A 19,084-nucleotide genomic window follows, 5' to 3' on the forward strand; every position below is an offset into this window, starting at 1 on the left:
GGAAGACATATCTGCCTGCTTCCCTTAGTTTGGATTTTGACGGGATACAGTTATAAGTTTAAGGAATATTGACTGTCATGGACTGGTAGGTTTTATTCTTACTCTTTATCATCAAAAAGCCAAAGTGCTAGCTGGTCTTCCAAAAGCATAAAGAGGCAGAGCTATAGAATAAGCAACTGTTTCTGTGGGGCCTTCCTTTCCCTGTAAGTAAACCAACAGGCATGTTTCTGTAATTCCTGAAAATGTCTGGAAAGTTTTAGCCACAGATGTGCTCAAGGGGTTCTCCAAGCCCACCATTAAAGAGGAACCATCAGCCTTGGCAAGGAGCACACACAAATTCTTACACTTTCTGACTCTACTTTCTGTCCTTTTACCTTAAAAACTGATTGAGGAGAGGTCAGGGCAGAGGAGGAGATAACTTAGTATTTGTTTTGATGAGTATGGCAAAATAAAATAGCCATTTAAAGTCCCCAGTCTCGGGACACCTGGATGACTTAGCCGGTTAAGCAGCTGACTCTACTTTAATCAAGTTTGAGAAAAACTGATTCTTATAATAGTTTAACACATTCCACAATGCCAGGGCTATCCATGCAAGAATGTTCTATTAGCTATTTCCAAAGACAAACATAAAGATCATCTAACAAGCTGACTCTGGTTGTGAGTTAATCACAAATAAAGACTTTAAATGCTATTTGTTAAGGTTTTATACAAATTGAAAAAAAAGAAGCCCATGAAATCCATTATACACATGTTGCACATTTGGTAGAATGGGACCGAAATACTGAGGTCTTGGTCTCCTGTGTCTCACCCCAGGCTCAGTATATTCTCATGAAAAATTCATGAGGGGAACCTGGGTGGCTCAGTAGGTTAAGTGTCAGACTCTTGATTTCAGCTCAGGTCATGATCTCAAGGTCATGAGATCTAACCCACATCTGGCTCCACACTCAGCACAGAGTCAGCTTGACATTCTCTCTTCCTCTGCTCCTCCTCCACTCTCTAAACTAATTAATTAATTTAAAAATTTGTGAAAAAATAATTGTTTTAATGAACAAATTTTATTTCATATTTCAAATTTACAATTATCAGATGACTTTTACTATGCATTTTTAGCATTTTTTTCACTTAATTAGCACAAATACCGTGCTATGTATTACACTTCCTATTTTACAAATAAGGAACTAGAGACTCTGAGCACTTAAGTACTTTGTGCGGGCAAATAAATTCAAATATATTCAAATATATTCAAATGGGGCACTGAGGGCAAATATACTCCAATAGAATTCTTTCTAATGCAGAGTCTCATGCTCTGGTGAAAACAACACCTTGCATTTCTAAAGAAATAGGTAAGCTAATTTAAAAGATCCTCATAGTCTCATCTTGCCCCCAAATTATTTGGTTATTTGAACCAAATATCTTTGTTGCTCAATAGGCGGTTAGAAGTTACTCTTACATTTCCCAGAAAAGAATTGGTCATTGCTGTATTGGATATGTGTGTTTCTCTCTCAAAGAGGAAATGCATCCCGGCAATCTAACATTCTGACTTGGAAAGGGCCAGAGTCAACAGTAAGGAAGGAATACACTGGCAGGATAAGCTGCCAGCAAACCATGTACCCGTGCCAAAAAAAAAAAAAAATCTTATTTTGCTTGGCATCTGGGTTTAAAATTGCCAAACAAGTAGGAACAGCAAGATTAGTAGGTTGCATGAGTTTGATAAAACCATCAAAACCACTATCACTTACATGATCAAACTTTTAATGTGTCTTTATAAACTAATATCAACTTTGATTACTATAAATGAGGGGAAATATGTCAAATATGTTTGCAAATTTTATGGCTCATTGCTTGATATTCTTAAATATATTATGGTTTGCTTAGAATCATAGGCTCATGACCATAGTAGGAACCTTAGCACTTATAACATTGAACCCTATCATTTTCCAGAAGGAAAATCCACATCCTTGACAAGTAAAATAGCCAAAGATCACACCAACCTCAGAGCCACATCTTGGGTCCAAATATTATTTTGCCTAAAGTTATGCAACTAGCTATTGACAGAAGTAAGCCTTGGGCTGTCTTTCTTTTTCTCCATGTAACTTAGTATTTACCAGTCCAAAGGGACATAAAGAAATAAAATTATCTAAAGCAAAATAAGTAAGCCAATATACACAGATACCATAAAAAAATAGATATCTAACGGAAAGAAAATAATGAAAAAATATGGAAAAATTCTGTTTTGTTTTATTTTCTGATTTCTCTTTCGTTTTCTTTCCCAGAAACTCTTAAAACCAACTGGGGTAAATATCCATTACTTCATTTTGTCAAAGGCAGGTAGTTAATGCTTAAATAATTGATTTAAAATTGAGAAATGTCTTCACATTTTCCTCCAGAGACCTATTTGAAGCAAACCCAACTAAGTACCTTTCTAAAAAGCCACCTCCTCTAATTTTAATAAGCACAAGACAATTTATAAAAATGATTTTTGTAGATGGCCTTAAGGGAATTTTAACATTAACCTCACTAATTTGCAGGCATTTTATTGCAAATTTTATGCCAGTTTCCAGGCAAGTAAAAGTTTCCTGCTCTTTAAGTATTTCAGTGGTAGAGCTCAGCTCTATTCTAGATTCTCATTATTGATAGTGTTTAGACAAGATGAAGAATAGGGGGGCGCCTGGGTGGCTCAGTGAGTTAAAGCCTCTGCCTTCGGCTCAGGTCATGATCCCAGGGTCCTGGGATTGAGCCCCGCATTGGACTCTCTGCTCAGTGGGGAGCCTGCTTCCTCCCCTCTCTCTCTCTGCCTGCCTCTCTGCCTACTTGTGATCTGTCACATAAATAAATAAAAATCTTAAAAAAAAAAAAAAGATGAAGAATAGGGTGGGAGCCTGGGGTGGTGGGATAAGGGAATCAGGAAAAGGAAAAAGAAGGAAAAATAGGGTGGAGTTTCAAGAAATGAATCAACCAAAACCAAAATTTTCATAAAATCCCAATCAATGTTCAAGACAAATTTTGAAATGATTTGCTTTTGCCTCAGTGGCTTCATATTGCTCAGGTGTTCAGTCCTACAAGAAAATTAGATTGCTTAAATTTTGTGTTAATTATCTTTGTAAGAAAACTCATCTAGACTTTAAGTTATATTTCCATATCTCAAAGTCAGAAACAGCTCTTCCCCCTTTAACCTTTGTTTTCACCCATTTCTGCCACAAATTTAAAAAAAAAATAAGCATCACTTTCCAACCTTATATGATAATCCAGTGGAGAAACAGATACTATTAAATAGTTATCTAAAGGGTGTAGAGTTAGTAAAAGATAGATGAAGAATTCCTGGCTGGTTAGGCTAACCAAAAACAAAACGCTTCACCACTACTTAACCAGGCTAAATCCTTATGATTGATTGAATTTGTAACATGACAAACTCCTTCTAGGTCTTCCTGTACAAATAAATTAAGGTCAGAAGTGGTGATCTTACATAGACCCAGCCATAGTGGTTTATTAAGTTTCTTAGCTCATTCTTCATGTAATTATCACCGCTGCTGAAATTCCAGATCTTAAAGTAAAACTAAATATAACCATATGTAATTGTGTACTCCAACCCTAAAAAAAAAAAAAAAAAAAAGCTTCCAGGCTTATAGTGTTTTATAGTGTCTAATGCTGCACCTATCCTGAGTGGCTTTCAATGATTACTCATAAAAATGCCTCTTGTAATGTCACTAGTTTACAGAAATAAATGATCCTTAAGTCTTCAGTAGCTAAATAGATCACTTGCTTTTCTTATCTTGATTGGCCTCAAGCAATTAGGAAAATATGTGAAAGTTGAGGAAGGCAGTTTAGAGAGGGGAGCAATTGGCTGAAGCATATTTTTCCCATTACCACAAAACACGTTTTCCAAAATTATGGACAGAATATTACTCTTGTGGCATGTTTCTTGACAAAAAGATTATGTAGTCAACAAATGGAGAAGATAAGAATTATTCTATTTTGCTTTTGGTGACTCCGTGTGCATTTGAAGTTTTTAGTTGAGGTGTATTGTTTTTGTCAGAACTCCTGCTTTACTTCTTGATCCCCACAGTACTGGGGTAAGTAGTAATCCTCCTGAGATCAGAAGGAACATTGACATTTAAGTCTCCTTGCTTCCCTGGCTAGTTCTATCACAGAAATGCACTAATTCAGCCACAGTAATTGGTCTAGGGGAGGGTATGTGACCCAGGCTATGCAAATCTGAATCTTTCCTTGATTCTCAAATTCCTCATACCAGTGAGATCATGTGATAATTGTCTTTCTCTGATCGACTTATTTTGCTTAGCACAATACCTTCTAATTCCATCCACATCATTGCAAATGGCAAGGTTTTGGGTTTTTTGATGGAGATATATATATATATCACATATATATCACATCTTCTTTATATATATATCACATCTTCTTTATCGATTCATCTGTTGAAGGACATCCAGGCTCTTTCCATAATTTGACTTTGTGGACATTGCTGCTATAAACATCGGGGTGCACGTGGCCCTTCGGATCACTACATTTGTATCTTTAGGGTAAATATCCAGTAGTGCAATTGCCGGGTTAGCATTGGAGAGGGTAAGTGGTATGGTGAGAAAAAAAAATTAATTAATTTAAAACAAAAAAAAAATGAAATGTAAATATTTTAACTAGGACAAACAGCACATTAAACCATGAAAAAAATAAGAATTGTTCTTTGAAAGTTTTCTCACTACAGTTTGGGTAAAAAGGTGTCATCTTTTTGCTCTTGAGAATATAAGGCTGTGAGCTTGGAGCTCTTGTCTAGCTTGAGGAGAAATCTGTCTCAGAATTTGAGACAACATGCAAAGGAAGAAGAGATGAAAGTCAGAAACATGGAAGACACAGGGAGGGGTTTACATCTGTGGTTGTAGTTGTTCCAAAGCGGTATGACACTGGCTTTTTAGTTGGGTTCCTGTTACTTGAAGCCAAAGATCCAAACTACAGTGCCACAGAGGAGATAACACTTGAGCTGGTCCGCTGCAAGAAAGTTCAATATGCCCAGTCTTGACAGGTGGAAGGACATTCTAGGATATTTGTGCTCTAAAAGGACATGTGTGTGATTAGGGAATAACAAGTGGACATCTCAAATATAAGTTATATGCAGGGGACACCTGCTTTTTGTATTGTTTTGCTTTGCCTTCCACTGATCTGCTTTTCCAAAAATACAATGCAAGATATCAATACCAAGAAATAAACATCAAATTTAGTATGAATTACTAAAATAGGAATAAATAATATAACAATTATATATAATAATCATATATAATATAATAAGTATATATAATAATATAGAATAATGTAATGTTTATAATATATGTCATATATATAATATAATAATAAACAGGAGTTTTCTATTAGCTGTGCATTTTCTGCTTTACATAAGGCAGCTGTTTTCAAACTGTGATAAGTAGACCCCCACATGTTGTATGGAGTGACAGGCTTGAGGAAGTAAAGGTACCAGCATGAACGTGGAGGAGGGAAAGCTGGTAGTCTGCTGCAGAGGGTACAAATAAATAAGGTCAGAAATGCTAATCTTCCATAGACCCAACCATAGTGACTTATTAAATTTCTTAGCTCATCCTTTATGTAATTATCACTGCTGCTGAAATTCCACATCTTTGAAAAAGGCATCCCTTTCCTTCCTACTTCAGTAATGAACTTCTACATACGATTGTTTCTTCTTTTTCTTTTTTCTTTTTTTAAGATTTTGTAAATTTATTTGACACAGAGAGAGAGAGAGAGAGAGAGACAGCACAGAGGGAACGCAAGCAGGGGGAGTGGGAGAGGGAGAAGCAGGATTCCCACTGAGCAGAGAGCCCAATGCGGGGTTCGAGTTCAGGACCCTGGGATCATGACCTGAGATGAAGGCAGACGCTTAACAACTGAGCCACCCAGGCACCCCTTCGTATGATTGTTTCTAAAGAAAGGTTATGCTGCTAAAAATACTTAAGAACTATCGGTAGGCATCTTCTCAGTTCTCAGAATACAGCCATGAGACATATTATTATCCCCATTTTATAATGAAGGAACTAAGACTTTAAAAGATTAAATAACGTGCTCAAGATTGCCTAGCCAATGAAAGGCAGAGGCAGGATTTGGACTTTGCTTGGCCCCAGAGGCCTTACTGTTATCTGCCACACACTACTGTTCCCAGTACACTCATGGCTCCTACCAGGACAGTGACCTGCTCACTGATTCTCAGGTTTGCCTCTTCATGATGTGGAAACCAGAACAGCTGAAGACCAAGTACAAACCTGCAGTCCGAAAGGTAGTCAGACTCCCTGTAACTGACTGGATGCAGCCAGAAACAGGCCAGAGCAGTTGTGGAACACCACTCAAGTGGGAAAGAGAACCTTCTTGACGTAAGGTTTAAGTGCCTGCTCAGACTTCAGAAGGGCTTTTAAGGGAAATAGTGATCAGCTGTGTATCTGCTCTTTCTCAGGCTGACAGAGGGAGGAGAAGCAGGGATCAACAAAGGTTGGGGGCCGTCATGAAGGGAGGGTGACTGAGCAGCTGAGTATTCCCAGTAATAGATGGAATGTGAAGTCCTGGGCATCTCTGGTGACGCAGCACTAGCCACTCAATGAGGGGGTCATTATGGTGTTTTATAGCTGTGGCGTAACCTTATCTCCAGTTAAGCTTACAGCTGGCACTATCTGTATTTGTCATACCAACCTGAATAAAGACGTGTGGTTTTGTCCTTCCATCCAAGCTGACTTTTCACTCTCAGTCCCAGATAGACTTACACTCTTTCACTTCTCTAAGCTTGCTGCTTTCCCAGCAGTTCTGTTGGACTCAACACTTTTCAACAGCAAACATCTACTGACATGTACCTAATACACTGAGTATATATTAAGCATGCCTCTAGGCAGTGGGGAATCAACCATCTTGCCTTCCCAAAGCCCAGGGCAAATTATAAGAGTGAAAGACAGATTGGAGGATCTCTGAACAGAACAGTAAAATAAGTGCCTTTTAAGAATATATATATATTTTTTACTTTTATGTCATCTCTACACCTAATGTGAGGCTCGAACTCACAACCCTGAGATCAAGAGTCAGATGCTCTACTGACTGAGCCAGCCAGGCACCCCAATAAATGCCTTTTTGTTATGTGGGGTTTGTTTTTTTTTTAAGATTTTCTTTTTTTTGAGAAAGAGAGTGAGAGAGAGAAGCAGACCCCCTGCTGAGCAGGAAGCCTGATGCGGGGCTCCATCCCAGGACCTGAAGATCATGACTTGAGCTGAAGGCAGACACTTAACTGACTGAGCCATCCAGGCGCCCCGATACGTGTTTTTAATATCATCTCTCCAATAGGGGAAAAAGTGATTTCCTGAGGAAAAGGATTAATGGGAATGGGCAACCCCTTTCCTTTCCCCAGGTGCCTAAAAGTTAGAGAGATTATGCAACAGAGAGGACATAAAACATAAAGAAATACCAAGGGTTCCACTACAGGTCCTGTGTTCTCCTTTGCTTTCTTCCTTAAAACTTAACCCTTGTTCTGCCCTTTTACTATCTCTCCCATCTTCTGCTCTTCATCAGAAAAGGTTCAGGGCTTAAAGCTGAAAGAATTATTTATAACATTATGGGTCAAGTACTCACTATATACTGCACTTGGTATTTGTCAACACAGCTGAAAATATAATTTGGATATATTCCTTGTCCTGAAGTTGTTCAGAACCTAGAGATATTAACAACTGTGAAAACAAAAAGTGACACGACAGGAAGGAACTCTCTGTCTTATAGCATCATCAGCAGTAGCAATTTGGATTGGACCATGGTGTCCAAATTTAAGCATCAGAAAAGAGATTTGTGGGGAACCTGGTGGCTCAGTGGGTTAAGCCTCTGCCTTCGGCTCAGGTCATGGTCCCAGGGTCCTGGGATTGAGCCCCGCATCAGGCTCTCTGCTCAGCGGGGAGCCTGCTTCCCTTCCTCTCTCTCTGCCTGCCTCTCTGCCTACTTGTGATCTCTCTCTCTCTGTCAAATAAATAAATAAAATCTTTTTTTAAAAAGGGAGAGAAATTTGTATTAAAAAGTGATTATAATGGTTCTCTACTTATCATAAAACTTGCAAAGATTATTAAGCACTATTTAACTTTTAATTAGGATTTCCCTTCTCAATATATAACTCTCTCCAGCAGGAATCCTTCCTGAGGGAAATAATAAATCAGGGTAGTTGAGGTTAAAAAAAAATCAAGAAAATTCAATGCAAAAGCTATAGTACTCTAAATAGGCATTACCTTTGTTCTGATTGGGAAAAATGATTCAAGATTGATGACTTGTTCATGTTTGACGTACAGTAAATATGTGAGAGCAAAATATGTTTACTGCATACCATATAATTACTGACATTATACTTATAGCAGTATTATGATATACATTTTGTTAGATATAAAACCAATATATATTGAAAATGCTTCAAGAATATAGGGATCCCACATTTAAAATGACTTTAAATAGTAATTCAGTCAGGTCTCTAATTTGGGCTTGGAATGTGAAAGAGAATTGAAGATGAAGACCACAATTATATAAGCTTGAGCCATTAGAGAAATTAAATATAACACACATAAACATGAAGAGTTTATTTAAAATAAATCAAATATCCTGATGTTGAAGCCACAAATTATGAAATTGGGTTTGGTTTTCATACTAACACCAAAACTTCAAAATGGCATCCACAATTGACTAAACTTCTTTCTGCAGCCACAGTTTGTATGCGCCAACCCACACATTCAGGCAAGTACATGAACGTGTATCCGCCCCTGATGTAATTTGTGGTCAGAGGACAGAGCAACGCACAGACCCTGCAGTCATTCTCAGACAAAAGTCGTCAGGACAGATCATTTAACTTAGGTCAAACATTGAAAACTAATCTTTTTCTGTGCTATTGAGGTTTATTATTGGTCACCTTATCGGAATAAAATAACATGTGGGCTGTGGCATATTTTAAAAATATCTATGTAGAAAAAGAGAATAAAAAATACTACGTGAATACAAAGGATTCTTTTTGAAACAACTTAGGTGCTGTGCTTTCTCATAGGTCATTAATTTTCTTTCTTGCCTTTGTTAGTGTGGAGTGGAGTGTCCTTATGCATTTCTAGAACTGGTCCTTTTCCAAAGCGGTCTATACAAAGTGCCAAAAAGATAAAGAGTCTGGCGTTTGGAGCCTGGTGGATAGGCAATAGAATCCTGGCTCTGCCCTCTACTGGCCATTGGCTCTAAGCAAGTCATCTTACCCGAATCGGAGTTATGTAATCTATAAAATCAGGATAGTAAGACCCACCATCATTGGTTGTTGGGTTAGTGTCATAAGGCATATGAAAGTCTAACAGAGTGTCTGTCTCATGCCTATAGAGCGGTAAGTAGTAGCTTCCATAGTCTCTATTGGTGTTACCATTGCTCTTCCTCACGTTCTTAGGCAGCAGTGGTATTCGCGCTCTATCAGCAGCTACTTGAGGGCCATTTATATTGCCCTTGTTGCTCTGCCTTCACTTTTCCACCCTCACTGTGCTGCTTATTTCTTTTTCTGGTTCTGATCATACTTCTCTTATGTTTCCATGCAGCACTCAGAGCTGCTGACAGGGCACTAGTGAGATACTGGTGTGAGAATAGATATGATCGTCTTTCCTCCGTGGGGAACATGAATGTGCTTTTAATGACTTGAGATGCAAGAGAAATACCCTGACTCTTCCCAGTATAAGAGGAATCCAAAGGGCTCTGTTAACACGGTAGATAATAAGGTTTTAAGGTTTCAAATTAACTTCTACAACTTGACACAGATCTACTATATTTACAAGCCGTTGATTGTATTTTTTAGCTCAGCATTCGTTCCAGCAGTGTGTTCTTAAAGGAAGCCTAAGAGAATTGGGGAGTGGAAAGGAAGAGTGTGCCTTCTTGATCCCATTTTTTAGCCTTTTCTCAAGAATTCCAGTGTGGGCAAGATCTGCACCCATAAACTTGACCACAGGAGGAGCCTTTCTAGCTGTAATTAGCCCAAGATGTAATATAAATCCATAGTGCATTACATCATATTTAATTTTAATTCATAACACTATATCTCAGGACAATTTTTTCTTAGATAAAAATTTGAATAGATGATTTACTATTATCAAGAATATATTCCTCAAATCATTGTGGGTAAGCACCTAAATGTCTTAAAATCATTGGATATTAAATTTTGCAAAATCTATTCGGTGTACCCATGATATTTTTATCCCAGGTAACATTATTAGTATCTTTAGCATATCTTTTTATCTTATTTTTTAACACCTTACATATGTGGGGTTTTTTTTTCCATTTGTTTGTTTGCTTATTTACATATGTTTCTTGACAACACCTTCTGGCAGGAAAACATAAACACTTCTGATTTTATCAGAAATGATTTATAGGAGTGTGTTATAGAAACAGCCACTTGTTCTCATGCATGAAATTCTTGATCAAGTGTTTTTGTTTTCTTTAAATCACTGATGTACAGAGATTTTTTTTTTTTTTTTTTAAAGGAACCATTTGTTTTTCAGGCCTGCCTACTCTGGCTTTCCCCAAGCAGGGTAAATGAGAAATAGTGCCATTCTCAATGAAATAATGTGCCCGTTTTTGGTTTACTCTGCAGGCGTGTCTGCCCTATCACCAAGTCTTCTCGGCTTCCTGCTGCCTGCCCTTGGCATCGCTGTCTACTTGGCAATCTGAACGTGGTGTGACAGCTGCTGTTCCCGGCCCAGCTCAGAGGACATCTCCATCCCTATGATGACTATAGTTCCTTCCAATTCCTGTGGCTCCGCCCAAAGCCAAATAAATTACACTTTAACAAACTATCCAACTGATTTACAACACACGTCATGACTGAGGCATTCAGGAACCCTTTCATCCAAAAGAATAAACTTTTAAATGGATATAAAATAATTTTTAACTCGTTCCAATATGCCTTATAAACCACTTAACCTGATTCTGTGACAGTTGCATGACTTAATCCAATGGGACAAGTTACAGTGTTCAATTCAATACTATAGGCTGTAGAGTGAACGTAAAAATCACCGTACACAGGTGCTTTAAACTTAATAACAAGTTGTGAAATATAATAGAGGTTGAAATGTTGATCGTATGTGGTAAATGTTAAGAGTAATACAGTCTCTTGTACTATTCTCTGTTTCGGGTCCTGCATATTTTTGAATGGCCCCTATCATTCATGACATTTTGAGTTGTCTTGACAAAAGATAGAGTATAACTGAAACATTTTGACATAAATTCCATGACCAGTTCATTTTACTGGATGAGTTAAAAGATTCTGAATATTGAAAGCCAATTCTACAACTTGTTATCAGTATTCTTATTTTGCAAGAAAGTAATTTTCTAAATATTTGTCTTTCAGAATCAGTAATACTTTTAAGTTAGTTGCTTAGTAGTAAAGTTAACATACCATATGAAGATTTTTCTTTACTTTGATATTATGTTCTAAAGTTATTTTATGCTTTTCTTGTCAATTTCAAACCTCAAAAATCACAGCTCTTATCTAGAGAATCATCCTATTGCTGTATTTATTCATACATGGGATGATGAATTTTGAAAAGTAGAGTGCTTCCATTTTTTAATTGAGATGTGACAGTCTTTACACAGCTAGGAATAAATGACAGTTAAATGAATATCAGTGTGATCTAATAATATTCTAGTATCTTTGTTTTTGTGCTTCATTTCTAAGTAAAACCTTGCATTATTGAAGATCTCAAGAAATCACCTGGAGGTCGGAAAAAAAACCACAATATACCTTATTTTTTTTAAATTTAGTTTTAAGCTCATTTCCCACTTCAATGCAATACTGAAAACTGGCTAAAAATACCAAATCAATATATTACTAATGGTACCTTGAAAGTATGCGTACTGGAAGGCCAGGAGGAGACAGGTAATGTGTCTGTCCAATGGTGTCTCCCAAGCGTTGGTGCTTCAGGTTTTTATAAGTTGTAAAAAGGAAGACGCACATTTCTTCATTCTCCATGGTGTGCAAGCAAATGTATTTGAGTGTGGATGTGAAAGAAATGGAGTAATAAAGGATTAGCTGGCTCATGAAATAGTGCAATGTCTGATGATTCAGGAGGTGTAATCCTATTTTATTAGCACAACCTTGCTAGCTAATTAGAGATAGAGTTTATCTTTTTAGAAAGGATACCTTATAGGTTCATAAAAAAATATTTACGGGAAGCAAAATAGATCTATTACTACTTTACCCCCCCTTTCTTTAATTTGTATAATTTTTGTACTATATATCTATGTGTAAATGTTTAGAGTTTTCATTATGAAAATATCAATAAATATTTCATTAGTTTACATTCAACTCTTTGTTATAAAATGAAACTTTTTAAAAATAAGTGAAATGGATGATTTCCCAGTGGAAGTATGTCAACAGTCTTAAAATCATTACCAGATTTCATAAAATACCTAATTATTTGAAAAGGAAACAAAATCTCTTCATACTTTAGGGAAACAAATATGCTGTAAGCCTTCTGTACAAATGTTTGTGTTTTCATTGTTACACTTTGGGGTTTTCCTTTTGCAATGTGACCCATGTTGGGCATTTTTATATAATCGACAACAACTAAATCTTTTGCCAAATGCATGCTCGCCTTTTATTTTCTAATGTAGTGCAATAAAGAGCAAACCTGGCTAGATTTTGCATGAAATGGTTCTGAAAGGTAAGAAGAAAACAGACTTTGGAGGTTGGTTGTTTAATTTTAAATTCGTGATGGAGATAAGGTAGATTAAAATCTCTCATACACTGATAACTCAAGCTTTTCATTTCCTCATACAATTGTACAAATTTGACTGGGACCATCAGTTTTCAACTGTTGTCAAACTAACTAATGTATCATCTGCTTAAGACGCAAGATTCTTGATTAAACTTTATATAGATATAGACATATCTGTTGTTTCTTTGTAATTCAGGAAAGGTGGTAGTAATTTTATTTGATACTGATAAATATTGAATTGATTTTTTTAGTTATTTTTTATCATTTTTTCAATGGAGTAGTATAGGACTGTGCTTTGTCCTTTTTATGAATGAAAACAAATTATAAAGAAATAAATGTCTTACTGTTACCCAAGAAATAATAACTGTCCTTTCAATTTACCTAAAGTTGAAAATTCATTTTTAGAAGGTTTCTTTATAAGTTCAATAGCACAGAATAAATATTACTTCTTATGCAACAGTTAATTGTTTGAAAGATTCTGCAAAAAATATATGGATGTAAAGAGACACACACTTGAGCCTGCCTGTGTGCACATGTGAACACACACCGGCGTTATTTCACTGAAATAAGATTACCTGGTGGAAAACTTCAATTTTGAAGATCTCAGTAAATATCATTCAATCTAATGCTAGACACTAGAACAAACTGCTAAATGCTCAAGAAGCAGGAAAAGGAGAAAGAGAAGGAGAAGCAGCAGCAGCAGCATCTAGTTCAACTTTGAAGGAGCTGGTTTTCTAATAGAAGAATTCACATAAAAGCGTGACTCTACAGACAGGTCTGGTGCAGGTAAAGCCTTCTCCGAATCCTGATTTGGACTAAGCCCAAACTTCTGAATCCCAGGGCTCCCTGTGTTCTGCCTTAACAATCTTCCATGATCTGATTATGATTTATCTTTGGCATTCCAACCTCCCTTCCTGTTTCATGAAACTTGCTTCCACTCCGGAACCTGGTTTCCCTTTTGGACCCTGACTCTGTTTCTTAACCCTAAGTATTAGATTACTTCCATTCCAATATTTTGCTTTTGGTATTTGACCTTGGATTGACTCTAGCTCTAATTCCGCAGGCTTTGGGAGATCAAAGCTTCTTTCTGTGAGAGTGTTTTCCATGTTAGTGGTTCTCAAACCTGGTTGCCCATCAGGATCACCTGGAGAATTTGAAAAAATAAAATAGAGTCTCTGGGTCCCAGTCCAGACTTACCAAATCAGAATTTGGAAAGTGAGGAACAGGAATCTGTATCATTTTAGGTTGTTCAGGAGTGTCTGGTAGGGAGCCAGATTTGAGAATCAAAGACTTTGATGATTACTACAAGCTATATTAACTGATATTTTTAACCCAGTCAACAAGAGCAATATCATGTGTACATACTTTAAGGATCTCTTAAGGAAAAAAAAAAATATTTTCTTGGCCTCTCTGAAATGCTAATTTACCGATGACCGAATTTCTTATCTTTTAGTTACATATCTTAAGTATCAAAATGCTATGTACACTTTTAGTCTAATAAAAATATCCCAATTTATTTATATCTGAAATCCAAGCAGCAGACTGAAATGTACTTTAGATTTTTTCTCCAAAGGAATGTGGATTTCCTTTGCTCTTTTTTCTTTTTCATGTCACTTGGTGACTTAATTAAATTTTAATACTTAATTTCCTGAGTCTATAATCTTCTGAAGGTTGTTAATAAAAAGTTTGATGAAAGGTGTCCCCTCCACAACTTGAACTTTTTTTTTTGTTTTTTTTTAGAATAGAAACAAAGTGGTTTTGGATGAGATGACTTTAAAATTAGTTGATGGGAGGCCAAGATACTTTTCTACATTTTTATAATATCTTAAAAACAGGTTTCACTTTTTAGTTACTAATAACAAATTTGATACGTGGGGTAACATATAACAGTGCCTATGATGCTATTACGAATTTGGTTGTATATTTGAGTCAAGCTCATCCTAAGGCAAAATTGTGAGATGAAGAACTGGGCCTTCACTTATCCTATCTCCTCAGTAACGCCCCTTTGTTTTGATAGAAGCTGCCTTGAAAATAGTGCTGAATACTTCATTAGTTTAGTTATAATAGTTTCCTAGGGCTGTCATAACAAATGACCACGATTTCGTGGCTTCAAACAACAGAAATCTATGCTGTCTCACTTCTGGAAGCTACAAGTCTGAAATCAAGGTGCTGGCACGGTTGGCTCTGAGGGAGAATCTGCTCTGTGCCTCTGTCCTAGTTTCTCACGGTTGCAGGCAGTCCTTGGCATTCCTTGGCTTACAGCTGCATCTCGCCATCTCTGCTTCCATTGTCAACTGGAGTTCTCCTTGAGTGACTTTGTGTCCAGATTTCTTTCTTCTTCTAAGGATGTTAGCCATGGGAGTAGGTCCACACCCTAATCCAGCGTGGACCTCATCTGAACTCCATGACATCTGCAAAGTCCCTATATCCAAGTAAGACCACAGCCACAGATTCCAGGTGGATATAAATCTTAGGAGTGTGTTATGCAACCCTGTATTCTTCTCCTTTTCCCTTTTTAAAACCTGTATATGTTCCACTCACTCTAATGAGGATATGACTGAAATGCTGCTGTAAGGATACTTTCAGAAAACATTCGTGTTGACAACATACAACAAAGTAAGTTAATCTCAAATGTACTGTGTTAAGTGAAAGAAGTCAGCTTCAAAAGGTTTGTGTGATTCCATCTATATGACATTCTGGGAAAAGTGAAACTCCAGAGACAGAGAACAGGTTCGTAGTTGCCAGGCAGCAAGAGTAGGGAGAGAATCTGACTACTTAGGAATAGCGTCGGGGAACTCTTAGAGGTCATGGCAAGAGTGGGAGGGACCCAAATCTATGCATTTGTTAAAACTCTACAGCATACAAGTTTTACCGTATGGATATTTTTTTAAAACTTTCAAAAATGCAGTTATGAAAGGATTGTGGCTATTGGACAGACTTGTGATCAAATTCTAACTCTATCTGTTCTTACTTGTGAGACTTTGGACAAGTAATGTGGTATTTGGAGACAAAGTTTCCTCTTCCATAAAATGAGGAATGAGGATAACACTCCTCAGACATTCGTAATTCTTTCAATTCAACTGATAGACACTCAACTCAAATAAACAGAAGGGGGAAAAAGGAATTTATTGGCTCAAATAGTGGGACCTACAAGATGGACTTGCTATAAGGACTTAAATAATGTTCCCAGGGAACACTCTCCATCTGTTGATTCTGCATCTCTGCATGTGCTTCTAATCTCGGGGCAAGAATCCTGGATGCTGACCATTTACGCCTTCCATGTCAGTGGTCCAAAAGGAATAGTGACTCTTTCTGACATTTCCAAATCTCATTAAAGACTCAGACTCTCCCTGGGAGTTTGGTGTATTTTATTTAGCCATCTTGGGCCTCCTGTCTACCCTTCTAGATCACTGGAAGTTGGCAAATACACGGCGACACAAGGAGGGGGACCAGAACCAGGTGTGGTGAAGAAAGGTCAGCAGGTGCCACCACCAAAGAGTGTTAGATAGTAAAAATGTTTTCCATTTCACTTCCTCTTAAAGTTCTAGCCAATTTATACAAATTAAAAAAGATAATAGGGGGCGTCTGGGTGGCTCAATGGGTTAAAGCCTCTGCCTTCGGCTCAGGTCGTGACCCCAGGGTCCTGGGATTGAGCTTTGCATCTGGCTCTCTGCTCAGCAGGGAGCCTGCTTCCTCCTCTCTCTCTACCTACCTGTGATCTCTGTCCATCAAATAAATAAATAAAATCTTAAAAAAAAGAAAGATAATAGACTTAAGATACCCAACATATAATAAACGCCCAATAAATCTTAAGTCTCCCTTCCCACCATTACTTCTCTTTTTTTAAAAATTTTTTTAATTAACATATAATGTATTATTAGCCCCAGGGGTATAGGTCTGTGAATTGCCAGGTTTACACACTTCACAACACTTACCATAGCATATACCCTCCCCAATGTCCATAACCCCAACACCCTCTCCCTATCTCCTTCACCCTGGAAACCCTCAGTTTGTTTTGTGAGATTCAGAGTCTCTTATGGTTTGTCTCCCTCTCAATCCCATCTTGTTTCATTTATTCTTTCCTACTCCCCAGACCCCCCTTATTGCATCTCCACTTCCTTATATCAGGGAGATCATATGATAGTTGTCTTTCTCTTATTGACTTATTTCGCTAAGCATAATACCCTCTAGTTCCATCCACGCAGTTGCAAAAGGCAAGATTTCATTTCTTTTGATGGCTGCATAGTATTCCGTTGTATATCTATACCATCTCTTCTTTATCCATTCATCTGTTGATAGACATCTAGGTTCTTTCCATAGTTTGGCTATCATGGACATTGCTGCTATAAACATTTGGATGCATGTGCCCCTTCAGATCACTACATTTGTGTCTTTAGGGTAAATACCCAGTAGTGCAATTGCTGGGTCATAGGGCAGCTCTATTTTCAACTTTTTGAGGAATCTCCATGCTGTTTTCCAGAGTGGTTGCACCAGCTTGCATTCCCACCAACAGTGTAGGAGGGTTCCCCTTTCTCCACATCCTCACCAGCATCTGTCATTTCCTGCCTTATTAATCTTATCCATTCTGACTGGTGTGAGGTGGTATCTCATTGTGGTTTTGATTTGTATCTCCCTGATGCCGAGGGATGTGGAGCACTTTTTCATGTGTCTGTTGGCCATCTGGATGTCTTCTTTGCAGAAATGTCTGTTCATGTCTTCTGCCTATTTCTTGTTTGGATTATTTGTTCCTTGGACGTTGAGTTTGATAAGTTCTTTATAGATTTTGGATACTAGCCCTCTATCTGCTATGTTGTTTGCAAATATCTTCTCCTATTCTGTCTGTTGTCTTTTCGTGTTGTTGGCTGTTTCCTTTGCTGTGCAAAAGCTTTTGATCTTGATGAAATCCCAATAGTTCATTTTTGCCCTTACTTCCCTTGCCTTTGGTGATGTTCCTAGGAAGAAGCTGCTGTGGCTGAGGTTGAAGAGGTTGCTGCCTATGTTCTCCCCAAGGATTTGGATGGATTCCTTTCTCACATTTTGAGTCTATTTTTGTGTGTGGTATAAGGAAATGGTCCAGTTTCATTTTTCTGCATGTGGCTGTCCAATTTTCCCAACACCATTTGTTGAAGAGGCTGTCTTTTTTCCATTGGACATTCTTTCCTGCTTTGTTGAAGATTAGTTGACCATAGAGTTGAGGGTCTATTTCTGGGCTCTCTATTCTATTCCATTGATCTATGTGTCTGTTTTTGTGCCAGTACCATACTGTCTTGATGACAGCTTTGTAATAGAGCTTGAAGTCTGAAATTGTGATGCCACCAGTTTTGGCTTTCTTTTCCAATATTCCTCTGGTTTTTTGAAGTCTTTTCTGGTTCTATGTAAATTTTTGGATTATTTGTTCCATTTCTTTAGAAAAAAATGGTTGGGGTTTTGATAGGGATTGTATTAGATGTATAGATTGCTTTAGGTAGCATAGACATTTTCACGATATTTGTTCTTCCAATCCAGGAGCATGGAACATTTTTCCATTTCTTTGTGTCTTCCTCAATTTCCTTCATAAGTACTTCATAGTTTTCTGAGTATAGATTTTTTGCCTCTTTGGTTAGGTTTATTCCTTGGTATCTTATGGTTTGGGGTGCAATTGTAAATGGGATCGACTCCTTAATTTCTCTTTCTTCTGTCTGTTGTTGGTGTAAAGAAATGCAGCTGATTTCTGTGCATTGATTTTATATCCTGATAGTTTACTGAATTCCTGTACAAGTTCTACCAGATTTGGAGTGGAGTCTTTTGGGTTTTCCACATATAGTATCATATCATCTGCAAAGAGTGATAGTTTGACTTCTTCTTTGCTGATTTGGATGCCTTTAATTTCTTTTTGTTGTCTGATTACTGAGACTAGGACCACCATTACTTTTCAATGGATACATGCAGTTTAGAAAGAGGGCTTCTAAAACTCCTAGATTGGGGAACTGCATAGCTCTCCTTATAGGGAGCACAGAGTTTCACATGCACGGTCTGCTCAAAGTTACTTCCTCCCTGATAAGGTGGAGCTGATTTAGCTGAACTGAGTGCCATAGCTGAGTGTAAAAGAATAGGAGAAAAGGCCCGTGGGCATGGAAATCTTCCTTTTTTTATATTTTAAATGTATACCATTCCCAATGATGAAAGTGAAGGGTCACCATTGCCAAGTGGTCTCACACTTTTTTTCATTATTGCTAAGAGAGAACAATGTGTATAATTACACACTCCCAAGGGATTTCAGAATTCATTGGGAAAGTTTATTCGCACAGGCTATGAATCCAATTCATCAATGGGAAGGAGCATGCACTAAT

The 19,084-nt window shown here is 37.5% G+C and overlaps 1 protein-coding gene across 4 annotated transcripts in view; it reads left to right on the plus strand.

The window, feature by feature from the left end:
* CNTN1 (contactin 1) overlaps nucleotides 1–13,116 on the plus strand; it is a 353,101-nt gene extending 339,985 nt beyond the window's left edge. For all 4 annotated transcript variants that reach the window (XM_032347814.1, XM_032347813.1, XM_032347817.1 and 1 more), the window contains one exon: nucleotides 10,631–13,116. In XM_032347814.1, the coding sequence (XP_032203705.1) occupies nucleotides 10,631–10,707 (77 nt within the window). In that variant the 3' untranslated portion in view covers nucleotides 10,708–13,116. The remainder of the gene's footprint in view (nucleotides 1–10,630) is intronic.
* Nucleotides 13,117–19,084: the final 5,968 nt, after the last annotated feature.

The sequence above is a fragment of the Mustela erminea genome, chromosome 6 (assembly GCF_009829155.1).
Source record: "Mustela erminea isolate mMusErm1 chromosome 6, mMusErm1.Pri, whole genome shotgun sequence".
Taxonomy (NCBI): domain Eukaryota; kingdom Metazoa; phylum Chordata; class Mammalia; order Carnivora; family Mustelidae; genus Mustela; species Mustela erminea.